The 27,691-nt window shown below is 53.6% G+C and overlaps 1 protein-coding gene and 1 long non-coding RNA gene across 2 annotated transcripts in view; one reads left to right on the forward strand and one right to left on the reverse strand.

Moving 5' to 3' along the window:
- Positions 1-726: 726 nt before the first annotated feature.
- INTS3 (integrator complex subunit 3) overlaps positions 727-27,691 on the reverse strand; it is a 39,684-nt gene continuing 12,719 nt past the window's right edge. The window contains exons 4-30 of the mRNA XM_040452883.1: positions 23,295-23,408; positions 23,016-23,100; positions 20,737-20,803; positions 18,233-18,377; positions 17,195-17,324; positions 15,822-15,919; positions 14,115-14,306; positions 13,087-13,174; positions 12,527-12,606; positions 12,053-12,144; positions 11,616-11,722; positions 10,810-10,929; positions 10,400-10,529; positions 9,677-9,731; positions 9,332-9,435; positions 8,495-8,539; positions 8,178-8,297; positions 6,362-6,515; positions 5,296-5,364; positions 4,443-4,518; positions 3,965-4,078; positions 3,595-3,643; positions 2,548-2,715; positions 2,231-2,331; positions 2,009-2,081; positions 1,687-1,843; positions 727-1,580 (exon numbers count right to left, since the gene is read on the reverse strand). Of these exons, the coding sequence (XP_040308817.1) occupies positions 1,503-1,580; positions 1,687-1,843; positions 2,009-2,081; positions 2,231-2,331; positions 2,548-2,715; positions 3,595-3,643; positions 3,965-4,078; positions 4,443-4,518; positions 5,296-5,364; positions 6,362-6,515; positions 8,178-8,297; positions 8,495-8,539; positions 9,332-9,435; positions 9,677-9,731; positions 10,400-10,529; positions 10,810-10,929; positions 11,616-11,722; positions 12,053-12,144; positions 12,527-12,606; positions 13,087-13,174; positions 14,115-14,306; positions 15,822-15,919; positions 17,195-17,324; positions 18,233-18,377; positions 20,737-20,803; positions 23,016-23,100; positions 23,295-23,408 (2,811 nt within the window). The 3' untranslated portion in view covers positions 727-1,502. The remainder of the gene's footprint in view (positions 1,581-1,686; positions 1,844-2,008; positions 2,082-2,230; positions 2,332-2,547; positions 2,716-3,594; positions 3,644-3,964; positions 4,079-4,442; positions 4,519-5,295; positions 5,365-6,361; positions 6,516-8,177; positions 8,298-8,494; positions 8,540-9,331; positions 9,436-9,676; positions 9,732-10,399; positions 10,530-10,809; positions 10,930-11,615; positions 11,723-12,052; positions 12,145-12,526; positions 12,607-13,086; positions 13,175-14,114; positions 14,307-15,821; positions 15,920-17,194; positions 17,325-18,232; positions 18,378-20,736; positions 20,804-23,015; positions 23,101-23,294; positions 23,409-27,691) is intronic.
- On the forward strand, positions 8,662-21,493 carry LOC121015695 (uncharacterized). The gene is made up of 3 exons (XR_005783930.1): positions 8,662-8,752; positions 21,311-21,316; positions 21,464-21,493. It is a non-coding gene; the product is annotated as an uncharacterized LOC121015695 (long non-coding RNA).

Here is a 27,691-nt window from a genome sequence, read left to right on the forward strand (position 1 = left end):
GGGGCTCGAACTCACGGACCGCGAGATCGTGACCTGGCTGAAGTCGGACGCTTAACCGACTGCGCCACCCAGGCGCCCCACCATCCAGGTTTTAATTGGGGAGGAGGAAACGGGAAGGATGGGGGTGGGGGTGGGGCGAGGGGGGGGGTGGAGAGGCCGGAGTAGTTAGCTTTGAGGGAGGGGAGACTGGATTCGTAACAGACCAGTTTGAAGGCGGGGTCTGTCCTCCACCCAGACTTCACTCCTCCCTCCTCAGTCCGCCTCCCGGCCAGCCAAGGGGGCTCTCTTCTGCGGGGACACACGGATGGGCAAGTGGCCAGGCCGTGGAACAAAGAGGGTCCTTTCTCTCTGGGATGTGAGTGCGGTCACTAGGCGCACTTCGATCCTTCAGAATCCGAGTTGGGGCACCCCTCACCCCCAAGCCGTCCTCCGGTACTTGGTGACCACATAGACCTACTCAACTGGACAAATACTTATGCCGAGGAGAGAGGCGCAGGGAGGGGCAGAGTTCAGCAGGTAGGGAGATGGCACCCCGACAGGTCAGGGCCCGGCCCACAGCCCACGTCAGCAGGGAGGATGGGCAGGTGGGCGGTGTAGATGCCAGAACTCCTCTTGCTCCAGACAAAGGGGTGGGCAGGAAGGCAAGAGGGGACCTTGAGGGGCCACAACGGAGAGGGACTCCCCGTAGGTGCGCAGGGTAAGTGGGGGCAGCTACTCCAGCACAAATGAGGTTCTGGCTTGTTTTATTGTCATTTAAAAACTTTTAAAACGCGATTATCTCTGCCAACAAAACAAAACAAAACAAAACAAAACAGAGCCAAGGAAATAGGACCATTTGACAGTTCTGTGGACATGGCTCCCTCTAGGGAGTCCCAGGGCTCTGGCCCAGCCTGGGGTGCCAACATCAGGTCAACACAAGCTTCTAGGCCGGTGGGGCCGCGGCCTCCCTCTCTGGTCCCTGCCTGAACTCTTGCGGCACCTGCCCCATGTTAAGAACAGGCAGGCGGACCATGTCACTGACGAAATGCCCACCGCACGCAGGAGGACAGAGGGCGACTACGAAACGCGTGCTCAGGGCAAACCAGGGCCTGATGGGTAGCGTGGGAAGGGGCGCCCACACACCTTTCTTCACTCCCATACCTGGCCTCTCTGGCCAGCAGCCCCATCTGCCATTTCTCTTCTCTCTGGGAGGCTGGGGAGGGGCAGGGGTGGAAGACCCGCGCGGGCCAGGTTTCCCGAAGCCTCTGCTTCAGCGGGATGTGAGTGGGTAGGAGCAGCAGTGTGATGGGGCCGGAGGCCCCTGGAGAGGAAGGGGGCAGGGGCTGGGGCTGCACGGCGGCTTCTCAAGGCTGAGCCAGAGGAGGCAGCGCGTCCTTCCCACCAGCTGAACTTCGGGCTGGGGGACAGAGCGTCTCCCCACCATCTCCCCAGCCCTTATTAACCTCCGAAACACCAAGGGGAGGAGGGCAGTCTGACCAGGGTTGGGATGGGAGACACAGGGCTCAGTCACTGTCAGACCCCACTGCAGAGGACCCTTTCCGTTTCCGCTTGGTGGGCTTCGGTTTTGCGTCTTCTTCCTCCTGAAAGAGATTTCAGGGGCGGGGGTGTCGTTAGCCTGGGCAGCTGCCGGCCCCAACCGCACCTGCTCCCGCTGTGGCTGCCGTGCACGGTGGCGGGGGTGCTCACGGAGGCACTGCTGGAGGCGGACTCTTCCTCGGCGTTGGGCGGCTGGGTGGCGTTCTTGCGGCTGCGGGGGCTGGACAGAGCTGCTTTCCTCCGGCTCTTGGGTGGCTTGGTGGACGAGTCCTCGTATTCCTCAGCCAGGGAGAAGAGATCGCTGAACCTGAGGGAAAGAAGAAGGCGCCCTCAAGCACACTCCCCCCAGCCTCTTTTCCTGCCCCCTGCCCGGACCTGTTGCCCTTGCTGGTCACTGAATCTTCATCCCCAGCAGGCTTCCTCCCCCGGGCCTCCCACCGCCTCCCGAGGCCGGAAGTGCCAGGAGCCTTACTTCATCTTGTGGGCCTCATCACAGCTTGCCTGCACGTGCTGCAGGGCCTGCAGAATCGGGGTCTGGCTAAAAACTGGAGGGAAGAGGGAGAGCGGGGACGGAGGGGCAGTGAGAGGGGCAGGAGCTCATTCGGCTCTCCGGCCCCCACCCCCACCCGTTCGAGGGCCGGCCTGAGCCAGGGCAGTGCCATGCACGATAGGCTCGGGGGTCTGTGGTGCATACAGTTCTGCTTGGTGTTGGTCAGGTTGAGACGAAGGTTGTCTAAGTGCTCCAGGATCTGCTCCAGGGTCAGCTGGGCCAGCTTGCTGCTGGAGCTCCTCAGGCTGCAGGAAGTGGCGCGGCCAGAGTCTGAGCTCGAGGGGAGTGGGACACCCTCTCCACCCCGCCACCCCGAGGCAGCCCCTGAGGGGCAGGCTGGAGCAGAACAGGGGCCAGCCACGGGGCGTTGGGCCAAGCGGGGAAGGGGCCATCCTGGACCATGCAGCTCCAGGCCACCAGGTGTCACCCCTAGCCAGGCGGACAGCAGGCCCGGGTCCTACCTCTGCCTCTTGCGTGGGAGGCTGTTGTTCTTGATGAGCAGGGACTTGATGTGCTCGGCCAGCAGCTCATCATGCTTCATGCACCAGTGCCGCAGGATGCTGGTGGTGAACTGGTCGTCAGGGTGGCACGGCCGACTCAGCACCATCTTCACCATCTCCTCGCTGGGCCTGGGTGCGCGAGAGGGGTGGGTGGGGGGTGCTCAGGGACCCCTGCTCTCTCCTGCCTACTTATTCCCCAAACCTCAGCCCTCAAACCCCACCCGAGTCTGCAGCTTCCTGCTCTCACGCCCTCTCCCTCTTCTCTCTGGGCCCAGGAATGCTGGTTCCGTGCTTTGCCGAGCCAGGACACAGACATGATTCTGCGGATTCTGTGGTGGTAGCTGGCACGTGCTGGGGAAGCGGCTCACCGAGGGGGGGGGGGGGGGGGGGGGGGGGGGTGGGGGGGGGGGAGGCGGCGGGGGGGGGGGGAGCGGCCCCCCCCCCCCCCCCCCCCCCCCCCACCTTGCCCAGAACAGTCAGGAAATGGGCCAGGGAAGCCAAAGGACCGAACGGTATTCAGCCCGAGAAGGCGCTGGGGAGGGGCTGGCGAGCCACAGCCCCCAACCTGCCCACTTCCTGAAGGACATTCCGTACCACCTCTAATCTCTCAGGAGAGAGCAGAGAAGGTGGAAGGTGGGCAAGAGATAGGAGGGAACGGACCCACAGCTGCTGGGAAAGCGCCAGCACTGGAGGGTGGAGGGGCCTCCTCCACGGGGCCTCAGGAGAGGGGGGGATGGGGAGCAGGAAACAGGGATGTCCGGTCCCCACCCCACCCCCTCCTCCCAGGGCAGCTCCTGGTGGGCAGGGGTGCAAAGTCGAGAGGAAGCCCGGATCCCAGGGGAGCTGCTTGGTTGTAAATCATTGTGGGGGAAGGGCAGAACAGCAGATGTCCACAACAGGAAGAAGTGTGGCCGGCTTCCCGAAGGAGCAGGACAGGAGCCCTTTGCAGGGGGGCTATCTTTTGGGACACTGTGACTGGGAGCTAGAGTCCCCGCAAGTAGAACTCACTTCTCTCTTCGGAGCTGAAGCAACAGGCAAGACAGGGCCTCTGGGTGCTCTGTGGGGTGGGGGTGGGGGGCAGAGGCTGTTGAGAGGGCGGCAGAATTCCAGGGAGAATCCTAGCACGTCTCCCATCCCCCAATCCACAGCCACTCAAAGAAGCAAGGATGGTCTTCCAGGGTAGAACAACCCGTCCCTGCTCCCGAGCCCCTGGCTCCTGCCTGGCATGGCGTGGGCCGGCTTGCAGGACACCCCTGAAGAGCGGAGGTGACCGACAGGGAGCCTGGCCTTCAGCACTTCGCCTTCCGGAGGGGCAGCGGTGGGGCCCCAGCCTTGCCCCGTCCCTCCCCCAATTCTCCCTGCCCGAGACCCTACTCACCTTTGTATTTGAGGTGCTGCAGGATGGGGATTATGGTCTCCAGGGGGATGTTGTGGGCCAGGAAGAGCTGCCAGGCACAGTACTGCTCAAAGGTCTCCCAGTCCAGGCTCTGGACTGCAGGGGACAGAGAAAGGGGTGCGTTCTCTCTCTCATCAGCACACACACACACACACGGGGCTAATCCACAGACTACCAGCATCCCAAGCAGGGCTGGCACGCAGGTGAGGACAGTGACCCTGACGATGCAGTTACTCTCCCTTTCCACACAAAGTGTTACTTTCAAAGACTTCATATCGCTTCTGTATTCCCACAGCCTAAGCAAGAAACAGATCCAGAGACCCTGCCCAAGACCACACAGCAGGGCACAGTGGTGGTCCACCCCATCCACAGCCCCAGAGTCAGCTCCGCTGTTACTAGGAAATACCCAGGGCTGCCACGCCTCTCTCCCCCAGGTGTCTGAAGGGGTCTGCTCACTTACTGAGAATATTGAGGACTGAGTCCTTTCGAAACATAACCAGGTTCCCCATCATCACATGGCAGACCAGCTCCTGGAGCTAAGGACGGGGAGGAAGAAGGCAAAACCCATTGGTTCTAAAAGAGGCCAGGAAGCTAGTATGGAGGGAGAAGCAGGAGGCCTCACACAGGGAAAAACCAGGGGAAATGAAAGCCTAGTTTAAAGGGCTGAGGATGAAATGATGGATGCTGGGGTATCTGAAGGATAAAGGGGCTGGTAAAGAGCAATAGGCCTGTTTGGAGGCAAAACATTAAAAACCAAACACACCAACCAACCAACCATTAAAGTGGTTTCCACGCCCAGATAACAGAGGGAGAAGGGCAACTTGTCTCCCTGGCTCGAGTCTGGGCCTGAGGCTGTGCCTGGGGAGGAGGGAAGGGCTGGGAGGCAGAACTGTGGGACAGAGTGTAGCTAGGAGAAAGGCAAAGAAAGAAGGGCTCTTCTCTCCTGAATGGGGCAAGTGAGTGGCGACGAGGGGCAGAAATGGACCCGAGCTCAGTATGAGAACGCATTAGCAAAGCTGCAGTCTCCCGGGGTCTGTGCACAGTGGAAGGCCAACGGCCTGATTATTTTCACCCTGCGCCAAGGGGGAAGGCCAGCTGAGAGCGAAGAAACAAACCAACCAACAAACAAAAAACACCACCTTCTCACTTTCCTTGTGGAACTGGAGTGTCCAGATAATACAGAGAATGAGCCCAGCCTGCCTCCCAGGGGGTCCCCTTCCCTGCTAGCCCCCCTGGCCTGAAGTGCACACAGGTGCAAGCCAAGGCCTTGGCTCCCGTCAGCTGGCTTCCCACGATGAGAGCTCCTTGTGCACCTGTGCAGAGTCAATAACAGCCACGATCATGTTCAGCAGCTCGCCGCTCCGCAAGGTCTCATCTGGAAACTGGACAGAAAAAGACAGAAGCTGGGGCAAGAGTCCAGGGTGCCCCTGTGGGCTTGTACCTCATAATCCACCCCCTCTCTTCCCGCATGCTCAGGGGATGGCAGGGTTAAGCAGGATGGTGGGGTCGTAACACGAGTCCCTAAACAAAGATCCAACAGCTGTGAAGCCAGGACTCTAACCCTTTAAGAACTGAAATTTGTTCTCTTTGTGTGTGTGTGTGTGTGTGTGTGTGTGTGTGTGTGTGTGTGTGAGGGAACCATCTAGAGATGAAACCAGAACCTGAAAGGACTGGACGTGACGGTGAGTGCCGAGCTGCAGCGGTGACAAAATAAACGTTCCTGTCTGGCAATAAACACAAACCCGCTCTATGCTAGCCCTCAGGCACAGAAGGGAAGGTGCGGAGTGTGTTTGGGGTGTACGAGGGGCAGGAGGCTTCCCTTCTTGAGAGGCAGCAGAGGAGGAAACTGCCGCGTGCTGGTCATGCCCCCTTCTTCCGCCCCTGCAGCTTCTGGGGAGATCACAGTTCCTCCTGTTGCGCCCACACCCTGTTTCCTGATGTCCCTGTGCCTGGGAACTTCACCCAGAGGAGGAAGAGAGGGTACCTCCTCCGATGTCCCAGTTTCTAGAGAAGACAGTGAGTGAACAAGGAAACGCAAGTCTCCACCACAAAGGCTGTGGTCTTTGGGAGCCACTAGAGAGAAACTGAGGGTGAGCCATCAGATGGCAGGAGGGCCTGTAGTGCGTGAGTGTGGCTGCGGCTGGGGGACCTCTGCTGGGTCCAGAGGGTGTGGCCGGAGCTGGGAAGCCAAGTGTACAGGCCCAGACCACATCTCACACCACAAGGCACAGAACAGGAGACGTTTTGTAACTTTTAACAGAGGGGGGCCCATCGAGCCGGCAGGGGTGGGTGAAGTAGGGTCAGGGTCGTATGCAATGAGGCACATGGTGTTGTGAGCCTGCCCTGCGCAGCCGCGCCCGGAGCCCGGCAGACACTGACCTCTGTGTAGATGGAGGGCGTGAGGTGGCACAGCAGCCGCACGTCGTCCTCCTGACAGGCCTTCATGTCCATCATCAGGCAGGTGTGCAGGTCGCCCAGCTGGGTGGCCTGGGCAAAGGACTCATACAGGTTCATCTTCCCAGCAGCGGCTTTGCTGCAAGACCAGTTGGGCCTGAGCCAGCAGCCCGTCCCCTCAGTCGCCCCCCCCCACCCCGCCCCGGAACCCCTCTGCTGCCCCTGATGCTCTGGGCAAGTCTGTCTCGTGGTCCTCTCCTGCCTTCCTCAGTGCTCCCGACAGGGCACTGACCACACACAGTGAAGCTGCCAACTGGTGACCGTCGAACACAGGACAGGGCTCACATCAGGCCAGAAAGCCGAGCAATGAAGGCAGGAACACAGGCAGGCCCCCACCTCACATCACACACGAGCAATTGAGAAGAGGTTACAGGCCTGAACATAAGAACTGAAAACCACAGTCTTGGAAGAAAACACAGGAGTAAATCTGCAAGATACCACAAGCCCAAGTGACAGAAGAAAAAATAAACACGACTCAACAACACGTAAAACTTCTGTGTCTCAACGGGTGCCATCAAGGGAGTGAAAAGACAACCTGCAGAATGAGAACATATTTGCAAACCAGATGTTTCATAAGGGACTCATATCCATAGCATTAAAAAACAAAAACAAAAAAACCCCCCAAAAAACAAAAACTCTTTAAAAAATCAACAATAAACAGACGAATAACTCAATTAAAAAAATAGGAGAGGAAGGGACACCCGGGTGGCTCACTCAGTTAAGCATCCTACTTGGCTCAGGCTCAGTTTGTGAGTTCAGGCCCCATATCGAGCTCTCTGCTCTCCACACACAGTCTGCTTAGGATCCTCTGTCTCTCTTCCTCTCTCTCTGCCCCTCCCCCACTCATGCTTGCTCGCTCTCTCTCTCTCTCAAAAATAAACATTAAAAAAAAAATGGGAGAGGATCTGAAGAGACATTTCTCCAAAAAAAATATGCAAATGGCTAATAACAAGCACACAAAAAGATGCTCAGCATCATCAACCATCAGGAAAATGCAAATCAGAACCACAACAAGACATCACTTCACACCCATCAGGACAGCTGTCATCAAAAAGCCAGATAATAACAAGTATTGGGGTGCACGTGAAACACTGGAACCCGGTTGCTGTCAGGCAATTCCTCACAAATTTAAAATTAGGGGTGGCGTTTGACCCACAGTTCCACTCTTGTACTCCGGGAAACTGAAAACACATGTCTAGGTAAAAATGTGTCCGTGAATGCTCAGAGCGTCTCTATTCACAACAGACAAAAAGGCAGAAACAAACCAACGTCCACCGACAGGTGAGTGGACAGACCGTGGTGTGTCTATGCAGAGGAACAGTATTTGGTCACAAACAGAAATGAAGTACCAATCCGTGCTACGAAGGGGATAACCCTCCAAAACGTTACACTAAGTGAAAAAAGCCAGTCACGAAAAATCACACGTTGTAGGATTCCATTTATAAGAAATACACAGAAAAAGTAAATCTATGAAGACAAAGAGCAGAGCAGTGATCAACAGGGGTGAGGCGAAAGGGACAACGGGAAGGTAACCGCTAAGTGGGACACACGTTTGTCTTGGGGGTGACGAAAATGTTCTAAAGTAACCAGTAGCAATAATTTGTACGACTTTGCAAATACACTTAAACCCACGGAATGATGTGCTTTAAAGCCGTCATCAGAGAACACCCGAACACCCAGGAGGCCCCGGTGAGGACAGCTGCGGCGGGGAGTCCGCGTGCCCGGGGAGGCCCCTACCCACCTGGCCCTCAGGTAGTACAGCAGGTGATAGCCAATCTTGGGCTGTTTCTGATACAGCTCGGACAGGAGGTCCAGAAGCAGAGAGAAGCTGCTGTTGTCCTCCTGCATCTGGCACAGGTTCCTGGACGTGACAGACGGGAGGGAAGGACAGAACTTGACGTGGGGCAGACTCTCCTGTGGAGCTTCTGGAGAGGCGTGTCTGTGCCCCCTGCAAACCCCTTCCTTCTGGAAAGGGAGACCCATTACCCCAGGACAGAGGCATATGCCTGGTGAAGAGGGATGACGGCACGGCAGTGCCCCCGACGGCTGGGTCCTTACCTAAATATTAGGTAGAGAGGCTTTCCCACAGACTCCTCCAGGGACCTGCAGGAGGGGGGTGACATCTAAGGGTCCACGCGAGTGGAGAAGGTGGGCTGCAGGCAGATGTTACGGAGGCTGGATGCCAGCCCGCTCCTGTCCTGACCAAAGGTTAACTTCCTACTGCTACAGAGAAAACAGGTTCCTAACAAGCACCACAGTCTGCGTTGTGACTGTCATTGAAAATGTGATTTCTGGGGCACCTGAGTGGCTCAGGTCGTGATCTCACAGTTTGTGGGTTCAAGCCCTGCATTGGGCTCACTGCTGTCCCCCTCTCTCTGCCCCTCCCTGGTTTGTGCTCTCTCTCGGATATAAATGAACATAAGAAAGGAAAAAAAAAAAAAAAAAGAGAGAGATTCCTGCCCTTCAGGGAAGACCCAGGCAAGGGTCCAATCCCACCTAGAGCAGCAAGGGCTGGGGCCCCTGGGCTCAGTAGCAGCAGCAGGGCACCCAGGAAAAGGCGCTAGAGGCCACTGGCCCGTGCTCTGCATTCAGCAGGCAAAAAGAAATCCTGAAGTGAACGGGCACACGTTGAGACTAAAAATAAGTGAAGAGAGGGACGTTTGGCTGACTTGGTCGGGAGAGCACGACTCTTGGGCTTGGGGTTTTAAGTTTGAGCCCCACACGGGTGTAGAGATTACTTGAAAATAAAATTTAAAAACAAACAAACAAAACAAGTGAAGAGATGGTTTCCCTCAAGTCCACAGCAAGATGCCTCCTGGACTGGGGCTCCAAGAGCACACTTCTGGCTCCCAGAAGCCTGTGGGTGGTGGAGGGGTCAGGAGAGAGATGCCTTACTCCTCAGTGATCTCCTCAGGCAACACCTCCCCTCGGAAGTGGGCTTTGAAGAGTTCCTGCAGGCAGGAAGCAAGGACGGACAACTGCTCCGAGTCAAAGTCTTCCTGGGTGGGGACAGAGGGGGAAGATTCTCACCGCCTGACCCAAGCCTTACTGCCCCACCACCCAGAGCCACTGCAGTCATCTGCTGCTACCTCCAGGACCAACAGGCCCTTGCCCACCAGAGGGACCCGTGTGGGAGACAGGAAGGAAAGAGTCAGATGTTTGGGTGGGGAGTTCTACTCTGGGCGGGCTGGGCTGCTTCCTCCTTGGCCGGGGGGGGGGGGGGGGGGCGGTTCTCCTCACCTCCAGAACCTGGTCCACGATTTCCTGCATGACCTCACACTGGGCCTCGGTGTCACTGCAGTGCGGGATGGAGAGGAAATCGCAGGGACATACATGACAGCAGAGGGCAGGGCACACACCCAGCAAAGCACACTCACATACAGACAAAACAAAGGAGGCCTGTGTGAATCCAGGCTTGGGTGGGGGCAGGCTTTAGGGCAAAATTTGCTGCTGTCCAGGCAGAGGCCCTAAGAGAAGGGAAATGCCCACCATCCTGCTTTGGTGCTCAGAGGCTCTTGTCCCTGGAACCTGTGGAGTTGGGGTGCCTGGGGGGCTCAGTTGGTTAAGGATCCAACTTCGACTCAGGTCATGATCTCACAGTTTGTGGGTTCGAGCCCCGTGTTGGGCTCTGTGCTGACCGCTCAGAGCCTGGAGCCTGCTTCGGATTCTGTCTCCCTCTCCCTCTGCCCCTCCCCCACTTGCGCGCGCTCTCTCTCTCTCTCTCTCTCTCTCTCTCTCTCTCTCTCTCAAAAATAAATAAACATTAAAAAAATTTAAAAAAACAAAAACAAAACCATGGAGCGAGAAACAGGTGCTGGGGAACGAGGAACCTCACAACCTAACAGCAGAAGGCACACCCCCGGAGCCCCCACTGCCCCCACCCCACGCCCGGGCACCCCACTCAGTACCAGGGGGGAGGCTGGGGCTCAGCCTCCCGAGCCTGAGGACAGGACCTGCACCCACCTCCCCTTCTGGAGCTGGAGCACTTTGTCCCTTAAGGACTCATCCAGTTGGTCAAGATACGGGGTGATATCCACTGGCTCCTCCACGACAGTCTCCTTGATAGGATGGAAGCGGAACTCCCTCTTCTTTCCTGGAGGGAGGAATTCACGAAAGCAGCCATTTGCCCAGACACCAGCCACAGGGACAGCCCCACACGCCGGGTGTGCAGGGGGCCCGCAGCGTCGCTCCCTGCATGTGGGCACACCCAGGCTCCGGAGCAAACAAGGGCAGGGCTCCGTGCCCTGGAGTCCCGTCTGGTAACCCTGCTAACACAACTAACCTGGGGGCCAAGTCCACAGAGGCCAGGCCGCTCCTGCCACCTGGTCCCCTCGGGGCCGACACCACCCAAGCCCCTTCGCTGTTGCACGCACCTCTGCTGCTGAGGTCCTCCTCGTCGTCACTGAAGGCCGCCTCCGCGTTGTCGTAGCAACCCTCATCCTTGTCTGACATGTGGTTGTCCATTTCCACGGAAACCGGCTCCTCAAGTTTGACTTGGGAGGAAAGAAACAAGGCATCCTGTGACCTAACGTGGCTGACACCCTGGAAAGGGGAGGCCGGGGAGCAGGTGGGCTTACAGGGAGTTCATGACCTGAGGGCATGACAGACCCTGGAAGGACACCCTCGTGTCCCCACGACCTTCCACGATGTGCAGGGGTTTCTGCCAGGAGCAAGAACGGCAAGGGAAGAGACTGCTGTGCTTAGCTCGTGTTGGCAAATAGGTGAGACCAGGGACAGTCCCAAGGGCTCTTTGCTTCAAAACCGAGTTGAGAAGCTCTGCTTGGCTTCAGCCTCACCCCCAAACACAAAAGGGTGTGTGCGTGTGTAACTGGGAGCAAGACCTGAGACCCAACATGACCCCTCGCCTCAGGGGCCGGGGCGCAGAGAGAGGGGAGGCAGACACACATCCCACCAAAGCCTTCCCTGTGGAGGGGGAGGGGAGGCTATTTAGTAAGAGAAGAAACAGGCGCTGAGGAGCAAGAGAGGTCAGCAAGAGTCAGGGAGGATGAGACAGACGGAGAGCCAGAGAAGACAACACATAAACACATCAAAAGAGAAAGTGGGGAAGGAGAACCTGAACCGGACAGTCACAGAGGTGGAGACCCGCACTGGGGAGACACCCTAGATGGCTGAGAGCCCTGGGCATCTCTAACAGGTGACGGAAGGGAGGGTTCCATACCTTCCACAGGAGGGCTGGGTGAGCTGCAGAACTCAGGGAACTTCTCCCTCAGCATTGCCCGCAGTTCCTTATCCAACTTGGGGTTGTCGAACAGGGGAGCCAGATGCCTGGTGGGGGGGGGGGGGCGGGGGACACGAATGAAGGTCCACATTGCAGCTCCTCACTTCTAACGCGGCGTGCACTTAGAGAGAGAGGTCTATGACCAACCAGTAAAGCTGGGCCATACTCAGAGCCTTGGGATAGGATGGGAAGACAGAAATTTCTCTAAGAGTCAAGAGGACATATTCCTAGCAGTCTGAGGTGGAGCCGGTACGCTCTATAACAGTCAAGAGAAAAGGCTCAGCAGTGGTCTGACACTTTCTGAATGTGCCTGGCTTAGGGACACAAGAGAAAACAACCCTTCCTCCCACCTGCCTATGGGCACATGAAGTTCTTACGCCAAGACCCGTTTCTCCACAATGTGGTTGAGGGAGGAGAAGACACCCTGTCGCACGTGGCCCTCCAAAGGTGGATAGAAGTTGGGAATGATCTGGAAGGGAAGGGAGGGGAGAATGAGCACATGACTTGCCATCCAGAGTGTTCTGCTGAACCAGATCTAAAAAGCTGCTTCAGTTTTGATCAGAAGACACTGGGGAGTATGACTACAGAAAGGTCTGGAATGGTCCTGACCATTCCAAGCTGCTACAATGGTTAATTCTTACTAGACCTGGCCTCAGAGAGACCAGATTCTACCTTAAGTCATTATCCTTGAAGTCGAGAAAGCCCATGGAGACATGGAAAGATCCCACAGGAGATGGCGGAAATAGGGAAGGGGAGTGTTCACTGACTTGGGGGCAGGACCTATGATTACAGCTGCTCCCACAATGAAGGGCACTAGGAAAACCTATTAGGTGAAGGGGACACACACTTACACGGCACATGAAGTCCAGGAGTGTGGCAGTAATGGCTGGGTGTGGCTTCATGGAGTGGTGCATGACCAGGATGGCTGGTTCTGGAGAAGGGAGAATTAAAGGGTCCCCACTTCAGGTAGTCTGTCCCCAATTCCATGAAACAAGGCATCAAAATACAGGAATAGTTCCAGAGAGCTGTAGCCCTACCCCCTATTCCCATTGAGCAGACCCAAAAGCAGACAACCCCAAACAGCTCCTAGCCCTCATCTCCCTTGTCCAGCATCCGGCTTAGAAGAAGGAGGTGGTGGGAGAGGAAAAGCAGGGTGCGGCACAGCCCTCTGCCTAGGCCACTCCACCAGAGCCCCAAGCATAAGGCTCTTGGGCAAAAGAGAGGGAGTGAGTGCTTGGCCTCACAAAAGCAATCTTCCTTCTACATCAAGGGCGCACTGGTGAGGAACAATCAAACTGCTCCCAGATAAGCTGTCTCCCCCGACGCCGCCCTGAGGTTTATGACCACCGTCACCGAGACTAGGCAGTGGCCTGGGAGATGGGGGTGGTGTTGCCTGCTCCCAGTCACATACCTATGTTCATGATGCTATCCTTGTCTGGGCTAAAGAACAGCCAGTCGTAAAACAAAGCCAGCTTGGCATTGGAGGCAGCGACATTTGACTGGAAGAGAGAGGTGAGAAAGAAGGGCTGGTTTCATCAAACAGCTCCCTTTCCTGCACAAGCGCAAGGCAGCCTCCAGGGTTCACGTGGCTGTGCATCTAAGAAATAAATTCAGTTCCTAGTGAGACAGACAGAAGCCTCCAGGGGTGAGGGGCACCCAAGTCTGCATACGAATGAGACTGGCCATGGTCTCACCGACCAAGGGGCCAGGGATTGGCCTGGGTTCCCGTTCGTTTGTCCAGAAGAACACATCCCTGCTCCTAGAAAAGGAGAACGGGGCCTAGCTGACACAGCACTCAGACCAGGGCCTAGGCTGCCCCTCCTGGGCTCCTGGGGCACATTCCCGGCTGAGGGACCCCTAGGAACAGCCTGTGATTGTGTCTGAATCAGCACATTCCGAGGACCCAGTCAACAGGGGGAGGAGAACTCTGTTGGAAAAGGTCAGAAGGTAGAAGCCAGAGAGCAGACAGTTTGGAGCTTCCCTACCTAAGGAACAGATAGGAACATGCTGAGAAAGAAATGGCTCCCCTGGTTTGCACAAGTATCCAAAGCTGATGCCAAAAGCCTAGGAAGTGAGGGTCTGAGACAAGCCCTGAATCTGAGGAAGGAGCCATTCAGAGGAGTAACCATATATGGTTCTTGGAGCTAAAAGTAAAGATAGGGAGGCCTCAGAAATCTGGGCTTGGGGACCAGCAGTAAAGACAGAGAACCTATCCAACCACAAACCCAGATAGGAAATACTGAGTGTAGTCAACTTCCAGAGGGACAAACCTCAGCAGGACAAAGGCTGACACTCAGTGGGAAGAAAGTGAAGGAAGGGGTACTGCTGGGTAAGGGTCAGGAGGCCAAGAGTCAGGAAGAAGCAAGGAAATATGGGAGACTCAAGGGACGAGGACCCTTCACCACCCAAGAGCCTCCACCCTACAGCCCAGCCCCTCACCGTGCACGTTGTCAGGAGCCAGCCGATGATGGCCCATCGGGGCAAGATATCTGAACTCAGCACTTCGTTAGAAGGGTGGACGACCCCACAGATGTAGCGAATGAGGTCACAGCGCAGAGACTGACTGTCTGGGGTTGACAGGTACTGGCGCTGGAACCAATCCTGGTAGCGCTTCTGCTGCCCAAACCGCACCTGGAGGAAGGGGGCGCTGGAGGAACTTGGAAGGAAGGGCGGGGTCCCGGGCGGAGGAAGGGGGGGGGGACCACTCAACACTAGGCGTGACCTACACCTCCATCTTGTGCTTCAACTCATTCACTAACGCACATTTTCTTCTCAGGAGAGACCTTCCTTCCCAAAGGAAGACTTGCTGATTTAAATCTTCCTTGACTGAAAAAAGTTGCCAAGAACCTTCCTCACTCACGTCTTGTGCCAGGGTTGCCTTCGTTCCTGCCACCAACCTAATGTCCCAATTGCCCCCAACTGTGACTGCAGCTGGATTTTGGTTCCTTCCTCCTGTTCCAGTCACTGAGGCTCCAGTGGTAAGCACTTTTCTTATCTTTTCTTATTTTCGCAAGCCCCTTGTGGCCAGCAAGGAATGTTCCTCGAGAACAAGGACTGAGCCTGACAGAAAGCTGACCAAAAGCTTTCTGATGTCGAGTGACTAGAGGGTCACTATCCCAGGTACACAGACTCTCCAAAGCTTCTTGCAGCAATTCCTTCCCCCAATCAGACTCTAACATGGTTACAAATAGCAACACTGAGTAAGAGCAGAGATCTGGTTTTCCTCTTCTATTCCCCAAATTCAACCAAAACAGAGAGCAGAAAGGCTAAAAAGAAAGATATGTCTAGACCAACACTGTCCAATAGAATTTTCTGCAACGATGATGGCTACTGAACCACAACTGAGGTACGGAATCTTTTATTTTACCTAGCTTTAACTAATTCACTTATTAAATTATTTTGGGCATTTATTTTTAGTGATCCCTACACTCAACGTGGGGCTTGAATTCAAGACCCTACCTTGAGATCAAGAGTCACATGCTCTACCAACTAAGCCAGCCAGGTGGCCCTAGCTTTAACTAATTTAAACTGCACCCCGAAGGTGGCTACTACAGGGGATAGCACAGATCTGCACGGTTCTCCTGGATGGCTCAGGAAACCAAAAGCAGACTAGGCCAGAAGGCTCCCCAACTCCAGACTGGCTGTAGAGGAGCTGTTGCCTGGAAACTCTGTTAAACAAACACAGATTCCTCAATCAGATTATGTGGGAGACTGCGATCCTGGGACATGTATATTCAACATGCTGCTCACCCAATCCTGCTAGAACTCAGCCATGTTTGGAAACCACCAGGCCAAAGCTCTTCCTGAGAATTCACATTTGGCCATAGGGATGGTGGGTTTTCCAGAATGAACACCTCTCTATACGCTTTTACACACATTTCACATTTGTAAATTACATAATTTGTGTATAATTTTTGGTTTAGCGATGGTTTTAGATAGACTGAAAGCTTCGCAAGAGCTCCAACTATACCTCTTTTACTGAACACTGTATCCCCAGCTCATGGCACCTGCCCAATGCCAGGTAGATCGGGTACCCACTTGGCCACCACTCTGCCAGCCAGCACTCAACGGTAATGCATCTGCAGGCTGGAGGAAGAAGCCCAGCTAACCTGCAGCTTCTGCTCCTGCTGCAAAAGATTAGCTTACCCGGGAGGTCATGAAGAGGAGCTTAGTCTCCATATCTGGGGTTAGACGACATGCCAGGAATTTTCGGGATGTTCTGGACTGAAGAAGCTGCAGGATACCTGGACCAAGTATGTAAGGGAAGAGAAAAGAGAGAAGCCTGAGGACCTTCCAGAAGGAGTAGAAGGCAGGTGGGGAACCTGGGCCAGGTACTTATGGCCAGTGGTCTTGCTCATGGGGAAACTCTAAGACCAGACCAAGAGAGGTCAAGCACAGATACAAGTGGGGGCTCTAATCAGCATCTGAATGTTCTGCTCCAACCAACCACCAGCCCCAGGACCCAGATATATTACTTCTTTTCTGTTCCTGGCCGTTCAGAGCCCCCTACTCACAATATCCAGTGGGCAACGTGTGGGAAAGTTAGGGGAAAACATGGGAAACCCTAGCCTCTCTTTCTGCTCCTTATGGTCCCATCCCTGGGTCCTGGGATTAATGTGGTTGTGGTATAGGCACGGGCTCTGGAGTCAGACAGACCTGGATCCAAATCCTGCCTCTGACACTCACTAGCTGTGTGGCCTTGGGCAAATTACTTAATCTCCTTGAACCTCATTTTCTTTATCTGTAAATATGGAAAGTAAAATATCCATCTTACAGGGTTGTCCTGAGGATTAAATGAATCAACACACGTGTCTAGCACACACGTAAGCACTCAAAACAACTCAACACATGTTCAATATAAGAGCAATACAATATAAAGGAGGACCAGGACCTTCCCCTCCTTTCCTGACTCTCCAGGGCTCAGACAACTGTTTCCATGTGCACATGCGTGCGTGTTGGAGGTGGGGAGGGACCCTGAAAAGGGGAAACGGCTTTCAAAAGGACCTTGTCAGGGAGAGGCACACAAGACTCCCTCTCATGAACAGAATTTTGGCTAGGCTGGATCCTTGGAATTCAGAGGCAAGACTGATCCCAGGGAGAAGCACTCTCTTACAGGGCTAATCCCAGCCCCTCTGCTGACTCAGTCTCACGAGCTGACCTCTGACTCCCCTGCTGGACCCAGTGAGCCTGGAAACTGGCCATCAGCTCACCTCCCAAGCCAGAGAGCTGTAGGGGGAGGGGGAGGAGGAGGAGGAGGATCACGGCTCTGCCTCAGTTTTTCTTGGGACCAATGGCAGCAGCAGTCTGCCAGGCAGGGGCTGTCTGGGAACCCTAAGAATTGCTCTGGACCCCTGCCACCCCCACATCCAGCTGTACTTGGCAAAACCTGCCCTGTCCCAAGCTCCCTATTTCTGGCTGCCAAAGCCTCTCCTACCCTCCAGCCTCTGCCCTCTTGATTCACTCAGCACATACTCCGAACTCCCACCTCTCAAGGGCAGGATGCCCTGGCCCTTCCTTACCTGTGAACTGAGGACTTAAGGCCTGAGGGTTATGGATAATATCTTTCCAAAGCAGTTCAAATTCTGGTATCCTGGCAACATTCTGAAGTAGTCGTACGAGGTCCCGGCCAATCATCAAACATTCCATGAACTTGATGAGGGGAGGGGGGACAGGAGAGAGAATGAAAACACGGATAATTTACCTGCTGCAGGGAGGACCAAGGAGCAGCTCGTTCTAGGGAAGGAAGGAAAGAGGGCCGAAGGGACCAGAGGATTTCTTCTGGCACCAAAGGACTGGCTCCCAGCTGCTTGGGGGAGAGAGCTGGAAGCCGGGGATGGACATAAGGAGGATAGGTTACTGGTAACTACTAAAGCCCTGTTGACTTTCACATGAATCTACTCCTCTCTCCTCCCAGGATGGTTTTGACCCAGATCGAGAGACTACAATTCCAAAAGGACAGGACAGGCAAGCTAAGCCCCAAACACCTTTCCCCAAACTCCCCTTGTCCAACAGAACAATCTATGGTAATGGAAATGATCTCCACCTCTGTGCTGTCCAAAAGGGTCACCATCAGCCACAGGTGGCTAATGAGCACTTGAAATGTGTGTAGATAATTCAACTAAGGAACTCAATTTTAAATTTAATTTTGATTAACTTTAAGTTGCCACATATGGGGAGTGGCTACTGCATTAGAGATCAGAGCTCTGGGACCTCTCTTGGGAGATCTCGGAGTGGACAGTTCATAATCCCACTTGACCACGGCCATCACCCAGGTGTGGGGGGGTTGCGTAATAATGGGCAGCCGGGGTCTGTGGTATACAACAGTGTCCATGAAGAGGGCCTGGAAATCCCTCCTCCAGGGACAGCAGTTCCTGGAGCCAGAGCTGCTCCACGCAGATTCCCACCTTCTCCCTTGCTCTGTTTCGGAATGATGGAAAAACACCAGGCCTTGAACCATCCCCATCTCCCCAAAATGACATCTCTAGCCTAGGTCAGCTCACAAAACTTACACAGGTGTCCCATCCTAGGGTTCACCTGCCCACAGTCTTAGCCCTCACCCGTTCGCGAAGCAGCGACATGCAAAAGTCCACCTCCTTCTGCCGCAGGGCCTGGAGCTGGGCAGTTCCGTGGTGGTCGACGATGAGGCGGAGGTACGTGTAAACAGCCATGGCGATGAGGATGCTGCTCTTCAACACCCATTCCCTGCAGAAGGGGGGTGGGGGGGTGGGGGAGGAAACACCTGGCATCTGTGCTCTGTCCAGACTTGTTCCTCCTCCCAGTTCACGCCCACACTTGGATCTGGGGCCTCAGAAATGTCCAATGATTGACACTGGGAGGAGGATCTTTGATTTCTTGACTATTTGCTCGTGACCCATCTTGGACTACCAACTGGCTCAGGTAGGGACGACCTCCTACCACTCTACCAGGCGCCCAATGGAGATAAGCGCTGACTGAAAGCAATCTTTCTTTTTCACATAACTATTGAGCTTCCAATCAAATACTTGCTCGTTGATGCACTCGTTCAAACATTTACTGAGCACCTGTCATGTATGTGCCGAGCACCACGCGAGGTACTGGGGACAGAGATTAAACTACAGCTTCTACCCAGCCCAGAGAATGGGGAAAGAGGTTCTAGAGGTGTCCCAAAGCCAGCAGTTCTTACAGAGTGGAATGAGGACCTCCAGAAGCTAAGACACCTTGAGAACGCTGGCGGTTTTAGGGTGCGCTGTGTCAGCCCTGCCACTGTGCCTGCCATGAGCGGCCCTCCATGCCATACAGGGTTCCCTGGCTCTCTGGCCACTACTCCCACTCCCAATGAGGTACCTGCCCTAAATCATAATCTGAAAAGAAGAACATGATTTTGGATGGCAAAGCCTATTTCCTCAGGAGTTTTTAAATTTCCCTGGGGGAAGGGGGTAATGTGCTCCCTGCTGCTTTCAAAAGGGTAGAAAGACAGTGGGGAGAGGACAAAAACTCCAATGCTGTCTCAAAGTGCCAAAACTGGGAGCTATCTCCCTCAAGCAAGTACTTATAAGGCCTTTGGCACCCCTGCTGGAAGCCGGGGAACCAGAGAAACAAGTTTAATTAAGCCAACCAGGCAACATCCTGACTCCGGAAAAGTGCTCAAGACACCTAATTAAAAGACTCTGGTCTTTTCCTTTCAGAGAGTGAACGCAGAATCCAAGGACAATGGGGAGGCCCTCCCCCATGTGCTACCTGTTAATTCCATGGCCCTAGAAACACTTGGGGAGGAGGGAGAAGGGGAGATGTGGAAGAAGACTTTGTTTTGTTTTGTTTCTGAGACAGCAAGTGAGCCAGCGCATGTGAGTGGAGGAGGGGCAGAGGGAGGAGAGAATCCCAAGCAGGCTCTGCGCTCTCAGCACAGAGCCTGACACTGGGCTCGATCTCAGGACCGTGAGATCGTGACTGAGCTGAAATCAAGAGTTGGACACTTGAAACCGACTGGGCCACCCAGGCATCCCAAGAAGATGGTTTTAAACATCTAGGGACTCACTTGCACCAAAAGATTTGCGTTTTTGTGGGATAGGAGCAAAAGTAGGGCAGTTATGTGACACCTGTACACGGAGACCGCTCCCAACTGCCCAAATGAGGAAAATGCAGCTTTACAGTACCAGAACAGAAACAAAATGAGAACGATCATTTAGGAAGACTGTCAGCAAAGGTGATGAATGTAACTGAGTCCTGGGATGGGTAATAAAGAGAAAAAGAAAGTGAGACCACTGGACCCAGAACACCAGACAGGCACAGACACCCTGCAAGAAAGTGCTAGGATCTCCCGGGCTGTGCAGCGGCACCAATGGAAGTGCCTGAGCCGGAGCCGCAGCGGAGCCCAGCCCAGGGCACTAGGTGGCGCTGCATGGCACCTGACCCAGCTCTCCGCTGGGGCAGTGCCCAGAACAAGTGTGAATAAGGGAGGAAGTCTGTTCTTCTGAACCACAGGAAATATGGACATTTGACTACTGTGGTGGCCTCACACAAAACAGACTCAGAAGTCAAGCAACAGAAGACCAAGAGGAGGCCTTGCCCCCAACAAGTTCAAATACGGAACAGCCCTTATAAAATTTCTGGTCCTTTGATGGGAAAAAGAAAGAACTGGCCAGAAGCCCAGCGTGTCCCCCTTACGTCCTCTACCACCGCAGCCCCCCAGCCCTGTGTGCAAACTTGAGCAGTATTCCTGCGCCCGTTACCTCCTCACTCCCATCTCAAGACAGCAGGGGTTGTTGGGTGGAGAGCCTCAGAAGGGAGAAAAGGGGTACCTGCCAGGCCCGAGTGGTTGGCTGGCCCCACTCTGCTGAGCTCATTCTCCCATGTCTCCCCCCAAAGATAAACATTCCAAGGAGGTCTGGATCAAAAATAAACCCTTATCAGATGAAGCTAGTTTTTCCTGGGCTCTGAGATGTTTTGGCAAAGACCTCTTCCCCACCCCTTAATCCCCTGCGCCATGCCATACCCTTGATTCCTCCACTTGCCCTCCCTCCCCCTCTCTAACCCTAGGTGTTCTCAGGCCGCCCACACCTGTACCCATCATGGCAGACTCTACCTCTGCTCTGTCAGGATATCCAGGACACTCTCTGCCAACCAGATATTTTTTGCAGTAACATCTCCACCTGATTTCAAAGGGGGAGAAAACAACAAGAATGGCTTTCGTTAGCAAGTCCACTAATCCAACACAGTTCTTCACCCATCCTGTTTCTCCATCCCTAACTGCTACCCCATCATGGAGGTTCTGAGTGTTGGAACACCTGCTTTCTGTTCAGTCATGCTTTGAAGTTTCCCCTTTGCTTCCACAGAGAAAGGAAGGTTCTAGAATTTTCCAGAAACCAGAGTTGCTACTTTTCTATAACCTGGGGGTTGGAGTGGGACTACTCTGACCCTGGAAAGGGAATGTCTAGGACAGAGACATGAAGAGCCCCTGGTTGGAAGAAAGGGTGACATCTCAAACAGGGCCTGAGATACAGGCAGCCAGTGACAGTGGCCATCCAGCATCAGGGTGTCCCAAACCAAGTCAGGCACATCACAGGCCAAGGGTTTCTTGTTTCAGGCACAAGACAGGCCACGGTCTTCTGTGCTTGCTATGGAACTTTCTGGGGCAAAATTACATGTGGCAATGCCAGACCAAAGTCCAAGGATGAGAAGCGGAGACTTAGGAAGACCAAACCAGGAAAGGAAACACCAGGAGGTAAAGGAGCCAGCACACCATCATGCTTGCTCCTTCCTAATTTAAAAAGTCAGTGTTGGGCTGCCTGCGGGGGGCTCAGTCAGTTGAGCATCCGACTTTGGCTCGGGTCGTGATCTCATGGCTCATGGGTTCAAACCCTGCGTCGGGTTCTGTGCTGACAGCTTGGAGCCTGGAGCCTGTTTCGGATTCTGTCTCCCTCTCTCTCTGCTCCTCCTCTATTTGTGCGCATGTGTGTGCGCTCTCTCTCGAAATAAGTAAATAAACTTTTAAAAAAATTTACAGAAAATTTGCAAGAAAAGTACTTTTTTTCTTGAACTATTTAGAAGTAAATTACAGACATAACTTTCCATACTTTAAATTTTTTTTTTTTTGTAATTAAGTACAATTCACATACTGTAAAATTCACCCATTTAAAAGTATACAAGAAGGGGCGCCTGGGTGGCTCAGTCGGTTGAGTGTCCGACTTCAGCTCAGGTCACGATCTCACGGTCCGTGAGTTCAAGCCCCACGTCAGGCTCTGGGCTGATGGCCCAGAGCCTGGAGGCTGCTTCCGATTCTGTGTCTCCCTCTCTCTCTGCTCCTCCCCCGTTGATGCTCTGTCTCTGTCTCAAAAATAAATAAACGTTAAAAAAAAAAGAAAGTATACAAGGGGTGCCTGGGTGGCTCAGTCAGTTGAGTGTCTGACTTCAGCTCGGGTCGTGATCTCTCAGTTTGTGGGTTCGAGTCCTGCGTCAGGCTCTGTGCTGAGAGCTCAGAGCCTGGAGCCTGCTTCAGATTCTGTGTCTCCGTCTGTCTCTGCCCTTCCCTGGCTCACACTCTCTCTCTGGACCCTCCCTTGCTTGTGCTCTGTCTCTCTCAAAAATAAACATTAAAAAAAAAGAAAAAAAAAGTCAGTGTCCACATAGTCACATATCACACAGGGTAAGGTTTATGCACATCAAAACAGGAGCACCAGGGTTACAGACAATCTTAAAGAGGAAGCGAGGAACCAATGGGAATGAGGAGATAGCAAAGCAGGGTCATTTTTAAACAAACACATGTGATTTGGGGAGAAGAGGCAGCATGGACAGGCCTCTTGGATATTCAGTGACTCAGACTGATGTCACTGATGCCAATGAGATAATAAAACCTAAATGTCAGGGTCTCTCCAGTGACATAGTTCTTTCCTCAAACTGGTCCCATCAGATGTCATAAATATTTGGAAGCAAGAGTTTGGAATGTAGAGGTGGAGCCAAGGAAGATACCTGGGTTTCTGAAAGCATACAATGTCACGGGAACAAATCATTTGCCCTCCCCTCTCTTCCCATTCCTTCCAGATCCTTCCTGATCCAACATGCCATGAAACCCCAGAGTAAGGACTGCCCAAATCAGGCCAACTATTCTACATCACGCCCTGAGTTTGGCAGGAAGGAAAACAAGGCAAGGCAAGACGTATTGCTTCAAGAGACCCGCCCCGCCCGCCCGCCCTGTGATTTTTCCATTGCTTTCTGCATCATTGTGTGGCCGGAAGAGGCCTGTCTCAGGAGAAAACAGTCCAGGCAACCCAGGAACTGAAACCCCAAGGCCCTTCACTGTCCTCCACAGCCTGCACCTAGCCTCTGGGCTCCTCTCTCTGCTTTCCACCCTTGCCATCAACTCACCAGCAATCTGCTTCATGAACGTCATGCACACACCGTCAGCTCCCAGAACCGCACTCTTCACTAGTTCCCGCACCAACCACACCAACTAAAAGGGAGAGGAGAAGACGGATGAAGAGAAGGGCCTGCAAATTTGAGGAAAGGGTGAATCCAACCACGTTACGGTTTAGGTGTACGAAGGCAAGGCATGTTATCTCTGATTCCTCTGTCCCTTCTCTTTAAGAGGGGATCCAAACTCTAGCATGTCTTTGAGCTGGATCTCTCTTTCCTTCCCGGCCTTACCTGAGTACGGCAGGTATCCTGCAGCTTCAGGTACTTCTCCATAAGTATCTGGTTGATCTTGTTCAGGACAATATTCATGCCGTCGCGACTCACCAGAGCCAAGTCCCGGTAACACTGTGAGAAGCAAGGTCGTGAGCAGCCGGTAGGCTGAGGACAGGCTCCCCCCGCCACCTTAAATACCACTCATGGGATTCAAGTGGCCCTGTGGATGCTGCCCTTCCACAGGGCTCCTCCACCCCAACCCCACCCTGGCCCTGTCACACACAGTAGGAAAAGGAATGCAACCACTCTCCGAGAAGGCAGAAAAGCCTCCTAGGAAAGGCTCCTTGACCCCCCATGTCTCTTCTTAGAAACTGTCACCCTGTTTCATGCCACAGGCTGAGCAAAACCAGGTGGAGGCCGTCTGCTTTTCATCTGCCAGTGAAAGGTCATTGCAGGATGGGTTTGGTTGAACAGACCAGAAAGGACCTCAAAGAGGTTTTTAGACCTGTATTGACTCAGCCAGATGAAGCAAAGGGATAGGAGCATTAGGGTAAAGGATCCAGGGACCAAGGCCCCAGAAAGAAAGGGCAGGACCAAACTGAACTTCTTTAATTAAACATCATTCTTCTTTTCTCTGGACTGCCCTTTGCTCTGCCAAGACTGAAAAAGGAGGGGTCCTTAGGTGCACCCAGCCCTGGGAGAGGTGAGGCAGAGTACGCCAATCTTTGAATGCTCCTGCTCCCCTTCCTGAGAGCGTTCTCACCTCTCTCTAGAGAGAGCAGACTCCCAGAGGAAGGCCTCAAGAGGCCTCACTACCCACTGAGCTCCAGGCTGTCAGGGTCTCAGCACAAAGGGCACCTTGGAAACATACCTCCTACCTCGGAAAGCCAGGGGCATCACCAACGATAGCAAATATGCTAAGCTAACATGCACTGACACTGTGCTCCATACTACACATATGGTTGCATTTGAATCCCATAACAACCCTTTGAAATAGGTGCTACCAGCTCTGTTCTTACAGATGAAGAAAGAAACAGGTACAAGGGAGTAAAGTAACCTGCCCCAGGTCACTGAAGAGACAGAAGAAGAGCCAGAATCCAAGTCCACGCAGTCCCGTTCTAGATTCCATGCTTGTCACACCTCTCTGCCAGTGCTAGAAATAGCTGCGAGAAGAGGCTACTGGGGAGGGAGGTGAGGACCTAAGGTGGCTGTGAGACAACCACATCCCTAAGCTCTTTCACCCTCAGTGTCCGGAAGGGAAGTGCTCCTCCTGCGCTCCGGCCTTGATATAGGAGGGACTCCTGAGCCCTTAGCTACTGTTACTTCCTCCGGCCTCTACGGCCCGTAAGTCAAACGACTGATCTGATAAAAACACCAACGCTTCAAGATCCCTCCTGTGCCACAACTTTTCATACCCTTTTCATTCCCAAAGGAGAATTTAATTATCCTCTGACTCCATCTGAGATCAAAAAGTACATGGGGCGCCTGGGTGGCGCAGTCGGTTAAGCGTCCGACTTCAGCCAGGTCACGATCTCGCAGTCCGTGAGTTCGAGCCCCGCGTCGGGCTCTGGGCTGATGGCTCAGAGCCTGGAGCCTTTTTTCCGATTCTGAGTCTCCCTCTCTCTCTGCCCCTCCCCCGTTCATGCTCTGTCTCTCTCTGTCCCAAAAATAAATAAACGTTGAAAAAAAAAAAAATTAAAAAAAAAAAAAAAGTACAAGCAAAAGGGAGGGCGCCTGGGTGGCTCAGCCAGTTAAGCGTCCGACTCTTGATTTTGGTTCAGGTCATGAGCTCATGGTTCTTGGGATGGAGCCCCATTTTGGGCTCTGCATCTCCCTCAGTCTCTGCCCCTGCCCCATGCACATGCGTGTGCATGCGCGTGCATACTCTCTCTCAAAAATAAACGCTAACAGTAAAAAAACAAGAAGTACAAGCAAGCAAGGGAATAATTAATTAATGGATAAGGGAACCCAGTGAGCTACTGTCAATGTGGTGGTTGGTAAACGGTGCTTCTGCCCTGGAGCCTCCCTGCCCTGGAGGTGTGACTTACAGGCTGGGCACAGAGGAGGAGGGAGACAAAGGCAGAGGAAGATCCATGTCAGGACAGACAGAGACCAGAATCACCAGAGAGGAGCCCTGTCTGTTCCATAAAGAGCAGAAGCACAGAAGAGACCCGGGACAGGGAAGGAGGACAAGTTTCTCAGGAGACACGGACAGATGAAGACAGAAGATCCTGTCTGCCTGATCCCGTGTGCCATGTGGGGCCTTACCAACCACACCGTTGCTAACACATGCAGCTGAGCACCAGGGCACCCCTTCCGGATGCCGTCAGTTGCCTCACCGACCCCTGTGCCAGTTTTCTGACTGGCTGGGAAGAGAAGTAGATGGGGAAAAAAAACCCAAAACAAAACTCAGTGGGGACCAGAGAAGAGAAGCAGAGAGTCTCAGAAGAAAGGAAAGGTGACAGGATGGCATGGAGGCAGCACTTGTGTCCCAGACCCTCCAGGCTGGGCCCGGGCAGCCTCCAACCCACCTTCTTAACCGAGAACTACCAAGGCCTGGGTCCTTGACTCTGAGGAAGAGAAACTGCCACACCCTCCCCTATCACCTTCACCTCCTAACTGCTAGTGCCTGCCTACTCAGCCTCCTACACCCCCCAACCCCTGAGCCAGGCCTGCTCCCAGGGGTTCCGTTCAGACATCAAATAGGAAACAGATACACTCAAAAACTATAAACATAAGGGCTGCCGAAAGGGCAGATGAAAGCTAAGGTACAACTGGAACAAAACCCACCCCGTACATACTCCACTCTGCACCCGAAGCCAGCCTGCTCTGTCCTTAACCGAGAGTTCTTGTTTACCTGCTCAACCCGTCCTTGCTGCGCCCACTAAGAAGTCCCAGAGGGCTGGCCCTGACATCTGCACTGGCCTGCCACCTGCCAGCAATGACTGAGGCTCTTCATTCAGCTCCTGCCTTCCCAGAGCAGATTTCTAATGTGCTCAAGACTCAGTGTCTACTACCAACCTCTCCACCACCCCTGCCTCCAATCTCTCGGCCTGTGAAGATCCAGGAGCCAAATCTCCACCCTATCCTGAGGTTTCTGGTCCAGAGACAGAATTAACCGCAAGCAAACCCTTAGAAAACATACCCCTTCTTTTACACTGATGCCTAAAACAATGCATCAGAGTCCGTCCTCACCAGTAACTCCGACTTGAAACTTCCTCAGGACAGAAGGATTTCACAAGATAATCACCCTTTTAGGGAAGAGGACCAAAGCACCTCAGAGACATGCCGCACATTCTTCCCATACTCTGACCTGGTTCAAGGTCTCTCAATGAGTCACTACCTGCTAGCTCCTCATTTCCCTAAAACCATGTCTTCTGACCCCCCTGATTCCACCTACTCTGTCTGAAGAGCCTTGACCCAGTGGCCTGTCAGCCTAGGATGTTCCAAAGACGGGATTTACTTGGAAACGGCTAGCATGTGAACACCATCCTGGTGCAGCTGTCAAACAGCTTGAGACCCAAGGCAGGAAGGATCTGGGCCACCCTCATGAGGCTGTCCCAGGGCAGAAAGAAGACAAAGTGCTCTAGCCCTTTGCCATGTCTAGACAGCCAAATTCATGACATAATGAGCATTTATGATGCAGAGGCCTATGGCCTTTCACTGTCAGTCTAGGCAAAGAGCTGAAAATACCACACACACCCTGCCCCCTTCACTGAGGTTTACTCATTTACCCTAGCTGATTCCAATCCCACCTGAAACCAACAAAAAAACCCAGCAGACTGGACAAATTTGCACTGAGGTGACTGCACATGACTTTAACTGTATTTATAAAAGCCCACATAAGAGAAAACAAAACCGCTTCACCCCCATCTCTGCCAACAATTTCTTTAAAATAGAGCAGCTAGACCAGGTCATGTTACTGTTTATAACCACTAAATTGGAGACATTCATTTGTCTTCAAGGGTCTTGATGATAAATCCAGTATGAAAAGGAAATGCCAATTTAATTCAACAAGGTTCCAGCTCAGAAGTGGCCTGGGACGCCAAGGACCTGTGAGTACACACTGTTCTTCCACGTTACGCACACCCTGGATATGACTCCAGGTGGCATCGGTGGAGTACGAACACATCAGGTTGCCGTGCTCACGTCTTTCCCCTGAGGTTAATTCAAGCCACTACACCAGAGGGCTGTGGGCACCCTGTCCTTGTCCCTGATGAGGATATTCTTTGGTACTCCTTGAACAAATGACAATGTCTTTGACCTCTAATTACCTTATAGGTAACCTGGGAGTGGCTTGGAAAGAAGGGACAGAGCCACCAACCTCATATGGCTTTTGAGAAGATTAAATGAGATCCTGTCTGGATAGAGCCCAACAGAGCGCCGGGCACAGAGCATGTGTTTCCCCATGTTCA

Source organism: Herpailurus yagouaroundi, unplaced genomic scaffold (assembly GCF_014898765.1).
Source record: "Herpailurus yagouaroundi ecotype Mexico unplaced genomic scaffold, PumYag 207, whole genome shotgun sequence".
Lineage (NCBI taxonomy): Eukaryota > Metazoa > Chordata > Mammalia > Carnivora > Felidae > Herpailurus > Herpailurus yagouaroundi.